Source organism: Psammomys obesus, unplaced genomic scaffold, assembly GCF_907164565.1.
Source record: "Psammomys obesus unplaced genomic scaffold, mPsaObe1.curated_primary_1811, whole genome shotgun sequence".
Taxonomy (NCBI): Eukaryota; Metazoa; Chordata; class Mammalia; order Rodentia; family Muridae; genus Psammomys; species Psammomys obesus.
In genome coordinates, this window is record NW_026596176.1 from 281,024 (window position 1) to 293,291 (window position 12,268).

General features: G+C 47.3%; 2 protein-coding genes across 2 annotated transcripts; one reads left to right on the forward strand and one right to left on the reverse strand.

The window, feature by feature from the left end:
* Nucleotides 1-5: 5 nt before the first annotated feature.
* Ube2s (ubiquitin conjugating enzyme E2 S) lies at nucleotides 6-4,603 on the forward strand. Its single transcript, XM_055595662.1, has 4 exons — nucleotides 6-217; nucleotides 811-958; nucleotides 2,172-2,362; nucleotides 4,122-4,603. Exons 1-4 carry the CDS (start codon nucleotides 215-217, stop codon nucleotides 4,449-4,451), a joined length of 672 nt encoding a protein of 223 aa, XP_055451637.1. The 5' UTR covers nucleotides 6-214; the 3' UTR covers nucleotides 4,452-4,603.
* Nucleotides 4,604-10,037: 5,434 nt separating this feature from the next.
* Nucleotides 10,038-11,751, reverse strand: Rpl28 (ribosomal protein L28). Its single transcript, XM_055595637.1, has 5 exons — nucleotides 11,653-11,751; nucleotides 11,252-11,340; nucleotides 11,034-11,157; nucleotides 10,402-10,520; nucleotides 10,038-10,173 (listed from the first exon to the last, which is right to left on the reverse strand). Exons 2-5 carry the CDS (start codon nucleotides 11,330-11,332, stop codon nucleotides 10,084-10,086), a joined length of 414 nt encoding a protein of 137 aa, XP_055451612.1. The 5' UTR covers nucleotides 11,333-11,340; nucleotides 11,653-11,751; the 3' UTR covers nucleotides 10,038-10,083.
* Nucleotides 11,752-12,268: the final 517 nt, after the last annotated feature.

Below are 12,268 nucleotides of genomic sequence, written 5' to 3' on the forward strand. Positions count from 1 at the left end.
ACGGAGCTGCGCGCGCGGCCGGCTGAGTGCGGCCAGGCGGACGTAACATTGCGAGCGTTTTATAGCGGGCGTCGAAGTTAGTGGGGAGCGCAGCGGGGCCTCGGGGGCCCTCGCTAGGGCCACAGCGGCCGGAAGTTGGGCCCCCCGCCCCGGCCGACGGTTCGAGAAGTGCAGGAAGGGGGCCGGGGGGACCCGCCCCCGGCCGGCCGAAGTCATGGTGAGCGACGCGGGCGGCCTCAGGGGCGGTTGGGGACTCTGGTAAAGAAGGTGGCTGCGGCGTCCCAAGTGTTCCTAGCTAGCTTTCGAGTGCTTTGGTGACACGGCTGGGCGTCCGGAGCGAGCAATCGGTCCTAGGCCTTTACGGGAGGCCCTCGGAGCCTTGGGAAGGGATTTGGGCACCTTGCGGCCCGCCCGTGGGTGTTTTCAGGATCAAGACACCTCGCCGCCATCTCTCCCAGGTTTCTTTTTTATTTATTTCATTTCTTGTGGGTGGCGGTTCAAGACTAAGGGGAAGGGCACAGGCTTAGGCCTTAGGCCCACCTGGAACCACTAGTGGGCCCATAACGCGTCTTAAAGAGCCATCTTTGGGACGTTCGGGGTATGAGGAGCCACCGAGAAGCCCTTTCCGAGACAACTTCGCGTTTCCATGGACCGGTCAAATTTGGGGCAACGGCCAGAAACACATCCTGGGTTCAGTTTTCCAGCGATGGTTGACAGCCTGGTACTAGTAATGTCACCTTTCTGGTGTCTACCGAATCCTTAATCCCAGCTCTTTCGGGCTACTTATTCTCCTTTTCCATCCGTGCCCAGAACTCCAACGTAGAGAATCTGCCTCCCCACATCATCCGCCTAGTGTACAAGGAGGTGACAACACTAACAGCAGACCCACCTGATGGCATTAAAGTCTTCCCCAATGAGGAGGATCTCACGGACCTGCAAGTCACCATCGAGGGCCCTGGTGAGTGTAGGCACGAAAGGGAACGGCCACTTACTAGATTCTTCTGTCCAGTGGCTGTGGAACAAACTGAACTCAAAGGCAGCCTTTGAGGTGCTGTAGACAAACTGGGGGCAGATCAGTTACATCGTTGTGCCAGTGATGTACTCTGGGACACCACAAATATCAAGTATGCTTGCTTTTCCCTGGTCACTGAGCATGTACTAGAGCTCTGGCCTCGGTTTGGATTAAGGCTGTGAAGTGTGACCTGATGATGCTTATGAACTGAGTAGAAAAAGAAAGTCCACAAGGTGGTGGGAATATCATCAGCAATACCCACTATTCGACTGTCAAGTGTCTGGACTTTGGAGGCATTGAAGGGAAATAGGTGGTAATGAACTGATTGCGTGTGGTAAGCAAGGTATATATATATATATTTTTTCAGACCTCATTTGTTATCTGGACTTTTATTTTTGAGACAGGGTTTCTCTGTTTGAGTCCTAGCTGTTCTGGAACTCACTCTGTAGATCAGAGCAGCCTTGAACCACAGAGATCGACCTGCCTCTGCCTCCCAAGTGCAAGGATGAAAGGCGTGCACCATCACTGCCTGGCCTGTTATCTGGATTTCTACAAAGTCAGCTAAAATCAGTTTCAGAATCCTGAATTGTCTACTCTGTGGTGCTGAGATGTTAACTATTTTAGCAACCGCAGGGGGTAGACCATTTGTGATTACCAGATTTGACCCAAGCAAGTAGGTAAAAGAAAACACCTTCCATTGCCGAGCACAGTATAATCCCAGCACTCTAGGAGGCAGAGGCAGGTGGATCACTGAGATCAAGGCCAGCCTGGTCTACAAAATGAGTCCAGAACAGCTAAGGCTACACAGAAACCCTGTCTCGAAAGCCAAAAAAGAAGAAAACACGAGAGGGTGGGGAAAGGCTTGGGAAATGGCTTGCAGGAAAAGTTGGTGGGTTTGGGTCCCTTTGTCCTGAAGAGTGACAGTGGAGGTCCAGGAATCAAGGGTAGCGTGGGGTGTGGACTCTAGGACAAGGCATAAACAATACAGTCAAGGTGTAGAGAGATGTTGCCTGTAGTACCTGGGAAGCTGTTCTTTGTTGGTCTCAATTTCCCCAGCCTGGTGGGATTGACTGGCTGTCAGCCAGACCCAAGGAAACTGGTCTGTGAGATGTTGAAGGATTCTAGGATATCCTAAAGTAGTCCTTTTTCTCTGCTCTAGAGGGGACCCCTTATGCAGGAGGTCTGTTCCGCATGAAGCTCCTACTGGGCAAGGACTTCCCTGCTTCCCCACCCAAGGGCTACTTCCTGACTAAGATCTTCCACCCAAATGTGGGTCCCAATGGCGAGATCTGTGTCAATGTTCTCAAGAGGGACTGGACAGCTGAGCTGGGCATCCGACATGTGCTGCTGGTGAGTTTCAGCCTCTGTACTTTGTTTAGTTCCTAATAATCAACTGTGGAGTAGTAGGGGCAGAGTCAAAGTAAGGTTCCCAGCCTTTCCGAAAAATAGTGGAAGGGTTGGCCTATGTCACCAAGCACTCTTTTTGCACTGTTAAGGGATAGGCACCTCACCACATCCAACAGCTGTGGGTTTGTGTGGTAGTGTGGTTTTATGAAAGGTAGAAAGCAGTGTGGTTTTAGGGACTCTAATTTACATATCATAAATTTCAACAATTTTAAGTTTGTTTGCTTACTAGCCCAAATTGTCCTTGAACTTGTGATCCTCTGGCCATGGTTATTAGATCTTTTGACCCAAACAAGTAAGTAAATAGAGACTAAAACTCCCCAGAAGCTGGAGCTACCCACACCCCTCAGCTGGGTGGGTTTTGTTGTAGTAGGTATTTTGTTCATTCATTTGTTTTTTGTTTTCTTGGAAACGAGTCGTAGTGCAATCATCAATACTGCTTTCGCACCCCCCCAAGACTATTTTACAGTGTCCTGTCTACATGTATGCCTGCAGGCCAGAAGAGGGCACCAAATCTCATTGTAGATGGTTGTGAGCCACTATATGGTTGCTGGAATTGAACTCAGGACCTTTGAGCCATCTCTCCAGGCCCATATCAACATCAGAATTGTTTTCCTGTAGTAGTATTTTTTTAGCTTGGGGTTTACTCTGCCTGGGATATTTTTGTAATATTAGGAGATGAGCTTGGTTGTCAATACTGCAGCTGGCATCTTGTGAGGGGAGGCAGGGGACGCCATTCAGCATCTGTTGTGTACAGGACTGCCACAGTTCTGTGCTCACTGAGGTGTAGATGACTGGTCTAGGCCAGTGCTCCAACGTCCCTAAAGGCCACTTAAAGTAGTTGGGTCACCTGGTGCCTCCTTTGCCCCTCCCATAAACTTAATTTTTTTTTTCCTTTAATTTCTAATGAGCCTCTGGGGCTAATGGTAGTGAAGGTAGAGAATTGGGGTTTCCTTCAGGGCATCTGGAAAGGATTTAGCTTTAAGGTAAACAGCCTCCAACCTTTCATGCTTTGCCTTCCTCTAGATGTCATTTAAGCTTGGTTCTATCCCAAAGTACTGGGACTGCTAGCTGGCTATATTGGGTCTGCTTTTGGGCTTGTTAAAGAGGGAGCTGTATCAAGGACAGCCAGGCCTCCAGTTTGGAGTTGCAGTGGTAAAAGTTGAGGGAGAGATCCCCGTAATCCCTTTTCAGTGTAACACCTACTGATTCAGGTGCTCTGCATGTGCCACAGAAGCTCTTAGAAGCACCTGTAGCCATCCTAGCTCCAGACTGACTGTTTTATTCATGGAGCCTTCTGAACTAGCAATTTAGAATGAGCTTGATCGGATGGATATACATCATACTTAATGCCCGTGGTCAGTATTTTCCCTCTTGGGTGTAATATATTCCAATGGCTCTGAATTTGGTATTCCTGTTAAAGCCAATGGCCAATCCTAAGTGCCCTTGAGTAATTTCCGACCTGATTAGGACATCTGTTCACCTGTAGAAGCGTGGTTAAGCCACATTGGCTACAGGAAACTGGTAGGGCCAGTTAGGGAAAGGCCTCTAGCAATGTCAGGCTGTGCTTACTATGGCAATGATTCCTTGAAGGTAAAGTAGCCTTTGAGGGTGACATGCATGAGCTAATTTGGGAGTGAAAGGAAGAGCCAGTGTGGTGTCTGAGCTGGACAAGGCCCCCTGACTGTAGGTCCTTTCCCCACAGACCATCAAGTGCCTGCTGATCCACCCTAACCCAGAGTCTGCACTTAACGAGGAGGCAGGCCGCCTGCTTTTGGAGAACTACGAAGAGTATGCTGCCCGTGCCCGTCTGCTCACAGAAATCCATGGGGGTGCAGGTGGCACCAGCAGTGGGAGGGCTGAGGCTACTCGGGACCTGGCCAGTGGGGCTACAGCCTCCTCCACTGACCCTATGACCCCAGGGGTCCTAGGAGGAGCTGAGGGTCCCATGGCCAAAAAACATGCAGGTGAGCGAGATAAGAAGCTGGCAGCCAAGAAAAAGTTGGACAAGAAGCGGGCACTGAGACGACTGTAGTGGGCTCTTCTCTCTACTTACTCCCTTCTGTTCTGTCCTTCCCACTCTGTCTCTAAGTTATTTAAATTATGGCTGGGTGGGGGTGGGGGAGTGGGGGGCACCAGAACCTGGATTTGGTTTTTTAAATAAAAAATTGGAAAAGCCTGGAAGTATCTAGAACCTCTGCCCATATTGTGGCTTAGAGCAGCTGGCCTTTTTTTTGCCCCATTTCATCTTGTATCAGGGTTTGAGTCACTGTGAAGTGGGACTTAGCATCTAAACTGCAGCAGCAGGAACCTACTGTCTTCACTATTCCCTCTAGACCAGTGGTTCTAACTAACTTTGCTACTGTTGTGAATCATAATGTAAGTATTTTTGCAGATAAGTTTGCCAACAGGTCAAGACCCACAAGTTGAGAACTGCTGGTCTAGACAGTCTTAACTTGGTCCTAGTTTGGAGCAAAGTTACATCTTCTGTGTCACATCTCATTTGAGCTCTGGCCTTAATGACTTTTTTCCCATGTGTATATTAATCTGCACCATATGTATTTCTGTTGACCAGTAAAAGTTAAGTTATACCTTCAAAGACAAGTTCAAGTTTGCTCTTGAACTTGGTTTTACAGGCCAAAATTTAGTGTCTGCTAGCCATGTTGGCCAGGTGCAATGTATGGGGTTTGTTTTTGTATAGCTCTGGCTGGCCTAGAACTTGGCTATGTGGTCAGATTGGCCTTGAGCTCACAGAGACCCACCTTGAATGCTGGGATCGGAGGCATATGCCACTATGCCTATTGCAATTCTTGGAGCACTGGGATTCTTCTAAGAACTACCCCACCACATAGCCTATGAGGACTGAGTAAGGCTATTGCCTCTTAGTAGGTGAAAATTCCAGATAATGAGGCTGGGGAGCTGGCTCACAAGTATTGTTATTTGTCAGCACCCAAGTTTAGTTTACAACTAACTTCAGTTCCAGGAACTCCATCCATCAACACCATGCACATACATGGTGCACAGTACATATAGTAAGGCAAAACATACATAAACATTTTTAAAAAACGTAGATACTAAACAGTTTGAAATCCAGGATCACTGACAGGAATCTTGGTTTTGTTGTAACCTAGGTGGAAAAGATTCTAGGTCTGTGCACCAGAGGGCAGTATATACTTTCTGTTAATGTGCTTAGGTTATTTGAACCAGTTTCATCATTAAAGGAGGGAAAAGGATGAAGAGATAGTTCAAATGTTAGGAGTACATGGTGCTCTTTCGGGAGTTAGGTTCCTAGTACACAACTGCCTAAAACTCCAGCTCTAGAGGATTTGACACCAAAAAGCTTCAAAAACGGAGGGTGATGGTAAGATGGCTTATGGGTATAGACCTAAGAACCTATGTTGGAAGGAAAGACCAACTTCCACAAGTTGTGTTTCAACCACAAGTATGCCATACACATTTAAAATTGTTTTAGGAGAAGGTAGTAAAAATATCCAAGTCAAAAAAGTTCAAGTGCTGAGTATGGTAGCCCAAGCCTATGTATTCCCAACTCTCAGGAGTGTGACACCAGCCTGGGTTCCATAGTAAGACCCTTTCTCCAAAAGAAATGAAAAATAAGTGAAAAACTTGGTTTTACCTTCTACTTTTACTGTAAAGGAAACAGTGAAAACCAAGAGTTTCAACCTGGGAAAGGAACCTGAGGTTCCTACTGAGATTGAACTGCTACCTGGGGAGGAGGCCATCAGATCTGTCTCGACCTGCAGAGATTCAGGGACGTGGATAACAAGTAAATCAAAGGATTGTATGAAGAAAATATTTTCAGACCAAGTTTAATATACCTGATCTAAGAAATCTCAAGCCCTGTATTTAAAGTTTCTGTATAAGAGAAGCAGGCATTCTGTAAGAAGACAACTTCAAGTATCCTGTTTGGGGAGTATGTGGGTCTTTTATACAGGATCTCGCTCCTAACCTTGACGGGCCTCCAACTTATTAAGTCTATCTCAGTATTAATAAATATTGGGATTATATACTTCCTGCTGATTCTGGGTGGGTTTCTCGAGGATTTGGATTTTTTTTTTTAAGATGTATGTTGCTGGGCGCAATGTCACATGTCTATAATCTCAGCACTCTGGGAAGCAGAGGCAGGCCAGCCTGTTCTACAAGGCAAGTTCAGGACAACCAAGGCTACACAAAGAAACCCTGTCTCAGGAAGGAAATAAAATATTTAGTTCTGCATTGGAATAATTCATTCTCATACCATCTCTGGCACCAGGTTCCTTAACTGGAGACTGCTGATATAACCAGGAATCGTGTATATTTTGTGGGGAAAGTCAAAACATACACGGTTGGTAAGATACAGCCATACTTTGAGTTTTACCACAAACTGACTTCTCAATCAGAGGTGAACACTAGTGCATACATATATGTGTTTGGTTAAGTTATCTAGGAGATTGCCTAGGCCAGCTTCAAATTGTTCTCTTGTCTCAGCCTCCTGAATTCTGAGATTATAGGCATGTACCACCATGCCTATGTAGTATATATTCCCCCCTTTTTTAAGTTTTTCGAGACAGGGTTTCTCTTTGTAGCCTTGGCTCTCCTGACCTCACCTAGTAGACCAGGCTGGCCTTGAACTCACAGTGACCTGCCTCCCTGAGTGCTGGGATTAAAGGCCTGTGCCACCGGGTCCAGCTATTTTATCTTCTATAGGACAGTTGGGAGCACAGAAAACTGAAAGTTGCTAAGTATGCTGAGCTAATACTAGTCTGAAAAACAACAAAAAACCCTGACAATTTTACCTCTACATTTGGATCTCTGTAACATGGGCTCAGTGTTAGGACAAGGACCATGGGTAGGGTGTACAGTACAGGTTAGCTCAGCTGACCTGGGTCACTCAGACACTGTTCATGCAAAAAAAAAAAAAAAAAATGCTCTAGTCCTTAACCTGCTGGAGATAACTGAGTCCTTGGAATCTCTTGCTGGCAAATGAATCTGAGCATAAGCACCGTATCAATTATCAATTTGCCTTCTGGGGAAGAAGACTACCTTGTGTAGGTGCTTTCTACCTACTGGCTCCCAACTCTACAACTCCAAGGTGTGGGCTAATCAACCCTGGTAAGTTGTTATCCCCAGATGCTGAGAATTGTGTTGTTTCCTGTGTGATTCCACTGGTTGTGGTATGTATATAACAAAAACTGGAAGGAGTGCTCAATTCAGTGGCAAATATTTGCCGAGCACCTCCTAACACACCAATAACTAGTAGATCCTGGATGAAGTGCAAAAGTAACATAGTGGCTTCATTTCATGTATATACATTTGTGTATCTGTATGGCTGTGTATGGGAACAAAAGTGCCCATAGAGCCCAATAACAATGTTTTTCCCTGGAACTGGTGTTACAGCTGCGAGAAGCCCAATACTTCCTGAGAATGGACCTTACTAAGCTATTCCTCCAAGTGCTCATGAGCATTCTCATCATTTAAGTGTGGAGGCAATTGTTGAGCTAATAAACTACAAATCAAGCCGGGTGCAGTGGCGGATGCCTGTAATCTCAGCACTCGGGGAGGCAGAGGCAAGTGGATCACTGAGTTCAAGACCAGCCTGGTCTACAAATTGAGTCCAGGACACCCAGGCCTACACAGAGAAACCCTCTCTTGAAAAATAAACTACAGATCAAAAAACAAGTGCAGGCGAGCCTCCTACTAGTTCTAGCTGCACAAAAATCCCACCTCCATACCTGAAGACTTACAGCTGAGCCCTGCTCAGCCATGTAAGGAAACAGGTAGATATGTCATGTGATTAACCTACAGGGAGCTGTGTATTATGAAAGACTGAATTTTGTGTGATAGTGCAAACTGTATTCCCAACACTGAAGCAGAGACAGCCTTTGTCCATGCCATCAAGGAAAGGAGCAGCACACACATTTAAACATCAATCACAGCTGGATATGGTGGCATGCAGTGAATGCCAGGGCATAGGAGGAGCTCTTAAGTTTGAGATCAGCCTGGTCTAGAGTGAGTTCCAGGACAGTCTGGACTACGTAGACAGAACCTGAGTCATTACAATAGATAAAAAATTAAGCTCAGCAGTGGTGGTATATGCTTTTAATCCCAGCTCTAGAGCTAGTTCCAGGACAGCCAGGAACAGAGAAACCCTGCCTTAAAAAAAAAAAAAAAAAAAAAAAAAAACAGCAGGGAGTGTTGGTATCTTTAATCCCAGCACTTGGAGTTAGAGGCCAACCTGGTCTACAAAGAAAGCTAATCCAGGACAGCCAGGGCTCTTGTTATACAGAGAAACCCTGTCTCAAAAAACAAAAAATTGGTTGAACCACTAAATTGTCCCCTTAACCTTCACTGTGGCATGTGGCTGTGGCATGCATATGAATTCATGGACACAAAGCAAGGTGTTGCCACACAACTGTACTGGACCCCTAGCACCAAGGTTGGCAGACAGTAAATTGGGGGTTGCTGCCTTCCAAGCACCTCCAGGTTCAATTGGACTGTTTTAAGAAGGAATATAGATACAGAAAAACTGTCTTGAAAAGCCACAAACTTAAGACTTCCTGTGAATAAGTCATTTGGGTGGCCCTGCTGGCCTCGTGTGTCTTGGCACTGAGAAAAGAACCCTGAACTGAGGCAGGCTCTTTAATAGTGGTGAGGGAGATAAAGAGTGCCAAGAGTTCCAACAGGATCCCCTAAAATCTGGGTTGAAAACAGTTTAAGTAGGACTGGGGTGGACAGTATCAGTCCCAGAAGGCCAGCTTCAGCTCAGGCAGTCCTTAGGCCTGAGCAGGGACGAAATTTCAGCAACAATGGTATGGGTAGTTTTTCCATGTGAGCCTCAAGTTCTCCACATATATAGTGGAGCTAATAGGGTGACAAATGGCCACTCAGTACATCAGCATACTGTATACTTTCCTCACACTCAGCATGCCTATATACCGGCCTCACACAGTTATTTTTAAGACGGGGTCCTGGGTATCCTGAGAGATGCTATGTAGACTAGCCTTAAATATTCCTGCCTCAGCGTAAGAACGCTGAGATTACAAGTATAAATGAGATTTGGTAAAAACTATTTTGTTGACATTTCCCAGGATCAACAACACTCTTAATATTGCAGCAGCAGGAAGCCCCAGCTGACACTCAGCCAAAATGGAATATATAGGATTGTCAGTTTCACAGGTCAAATAAAAGAAAAAACAAAACAAAACAAAAAACCACTTGCCTCACTCTTTGTATTAACACACTTTATTCTGAAAAGAGGCACGTCAACTCAAGAACAAGGAGTCTAGGTCATCAGAGGACTGAGGGCTGGTTAAGATTCTCAAGCTTAGGCAGAGGGGCTCAGGATTTCTGACACTGTCAGCTGGTAAGAAGCCTATAAACATTTACCCTCCCTCTAAGGGAAAGAAAAGTCCTCTACAACCCTCTTCACTGCCCTGCGTCACTCCTTTGGTACCCAGATGGCTCCATAAACACCTTTTCAGCCTGCTTCCTTCCAGGCTCAAGACAGTGTTTTTAGATACTTACAAAGAAAACATTTAGACTGAGGTGAACTATCACCCTATGCTCCACTCCCCACCTATCACCACCACCAAAGAGCTACAAAAAAGGAGGCCCAATCAATGGAGATGGTTGAAAAAGTCAGTGGACTCTTTATTGTTTTGGGGGTGTGCTCAGGAGCTCTTGGTGGGGCGGGTCCGTTTCCTCTTCACCACCACAGGCTTCTGGCTTCGCAGGATAGCACTGGCCCTGCGGATGGCAGCCTGAGGAAAGGATAGGGAACTTAGCTCACCAACTCAAAGACCCTGCAACTTACTGCTGCCTGCTACCTAGGCATACAGAGAGGCTGCCTAAGGCTGGGGAATCAAAGGATTCTCCAGTCTAGCCCCAGCTAAGCAGCGTCAAATAGCCAGGCCTGTATCCAGTGCCTCAGGTGAAGTGTCCTCCTTCACCTGCTGCCCTCCAGCTCTAAGGATCCACCCCTTACTCACCATTCTCAGATCAGGGCGGTACTTGTTCTTTCGGATCATGTGCCTGATGCTACTGAGAGTAGCCCGAGCATTCTTGTTGATGGTGGTTCTCACATAAGAAGTGGCAGGTTTTCGCTGACCTAGTAAGAGGAGCCTAGGAATCAGTTCACCTGTGTGGGGCCTTCAGAGCATCTGCCAGATGGGAACACACAGCCTCACCCACCAAGAGCTTTCTCACCCTTTTCCAACTGTCTTTCCACCTACCCATTCAGCCCACTCACTGGGTGACCACCATAGGTCAGTCTCAACCAAAGCCTGTGAAAAACCCATTCCTCTATTTTAAAATCCCAGCTATAGCAGCACAACCCTTTAATCACAGCAATCAGTAGGTAGAGGCAGGTGGGTATCTGAGCTCCAGAACAAGTGATCTATACAGAGAAACAGTCTTTAAAAGGAAAAGCAATTTAGTCCGAAAAGAGACATAATTCTACATAGAGTGCCTTCAGCGAAGCATCCCTAAGTTTCTCTACTTCTAACTTTAAATAATCATCTTACATGGCTGGCAGCACAGAAGGGCAGAAGCTTCCCTGGCTAACCCTTGACACCAGGGATGCTCTGGGCCCTAGTAAGGAGGCCTGTTTGCAAAGGCTCACCGGATCTGCGTTTCATGACCACCACGACCCCTTTGCCATCGGCCGCGGGCTCCACTCCCACAGTCTTGCGATGAATCAACCCATTGTAGCGGAAGGAGTTGCGGGCCTTCAGATTATTGGGCTCCTGGGGAGGTGGCAGAAGATGGCAAATTACGGCACGATTTGCGAATGTCCCAGAACTCAGGAGCCAGAGTGCCCCACCCACGGGCCCCACTTACGGTGCTGTATGTCTGCTTGTTCCGCTTGATCAGGAAACTGGAGCAGTTCCGAACGACCATCCATTGCAAATGGGCGGACATGTCGACGGCTGCACAGAAAGGGTGAAAAGATGTCAAGCAGAGAAGCAAGCCATGGCTAGGCGCCTAAGTAAATGGGAGCACCGACAGAAGACAACGAGCAAGAGTTCTGCCAGGCCGGAATGAGTGACGAAAGGAGGCAGGCCGAACTAAAGCGGACACGACGGAGAGGTGGGGGCAGGAAAACTAAGGCTCCACTTCCTGCGGCGGAGACGAGGGCTACAAATGGCGCTTGGGCACAAGGAGAAAAAAATAGGCTGGGAGGTGGAGGCGGCGGGCGCGTGATGGCGGCCACGCGGGACGGACACAGGACTCGCACTCACCTCCTCACTCTATGGCGGCCGGAGACGGAAAAGGAGACGCTAGAGGCGGGACGTCGCCTTTAAAATGGCAACGCATTTCCGCTTCCTCCCTGGGCCCTCCTGAAGTCGGCCACCCAGCTTCTTCCCGTTCTTGGTTTCCGCCTCCGAGTCGTTTTGATTGTGGTGTCGCATGCCGTTCGGGAACCTTCGGAAACTTCGTTTGGCGATCAGGAGGCGAGTTCTCGCGGTAGAACGATGAGACACCGTGGGCGCTTGGGAAGTTTTCGGAGCTCCGTGACTGGCTTTTCGAGTGTTTCCAAAAGCAGAGGCCCCGAGACCTACTCTCAGCCGCATCACTCTGATCTGTTCAGTTAGCATTGGGCACACAGCGGGCACTAAATAAACATTTTGGAAAAAGGGTACTGCTCCCGTGTCTAGTTGATTTCGAACTCGGATCCTCCCGCCTTAGCTTTGTGGATGCAAATACTGGCGATTCCAGAGCTGCATCATTACCCCAGGCTTAAACACTTATTTTTGTTTAGTTATTCTTATTTTCTATGCGTTGGTGTTTTGCCTGAATATATGTCTGTGAGGGTGTTGGGTCCCCTGGAACTAAAGTTTCAGACAGTTGTGAGCT

What these genes read in the sequence shown, in the direction of transcription:
- Ube2s (XM_055595662.1), top strand. An exon ending in AGTCACCATCGAGGGCCCTG is followed by an intron (nt 959 to 2,171) that starts GTGAGTGTAGGC and finishes TCTCTGCTCTAG; the next exon opens with AGGGGACCCCTTATGCAGGA. An exon ending in GCATCCGACATGTGCTGCTG is followed by an intron (nt 2,363 to 4,121) that starts GTGAGTTTCAGC and finishes CTTTCCCCACAG; the next exon opens with ACCATCAAGTGCCTGCTGAT.
- Rpl28 (XM_055595637.1), bottom strand. Translation starts at nt 11,332, where the DNA reads ATGTCCGCCCATTTGCAATGGATGGTCGTTCGGAACTGCTCCAGTTTC. An exon ending in ACAAGCAGACATACAGCACC is followed by an intron (nt 11,158 to 11,251) that starts GTAAGTGGGGCC and finishes CCACCTCCCCAG; the next exon opens with GAGCCCAATAATCTGAAGGC. An exon ending in ACCGCCCTGATCTGAGAATG is followed by an intron (nt 10,174 to 10,401) that starts GTGAGTAAGGGG and finishes TCCTTTCCTCAG; the next exon opens with GCTGCCATCCGCAGGGCCAG.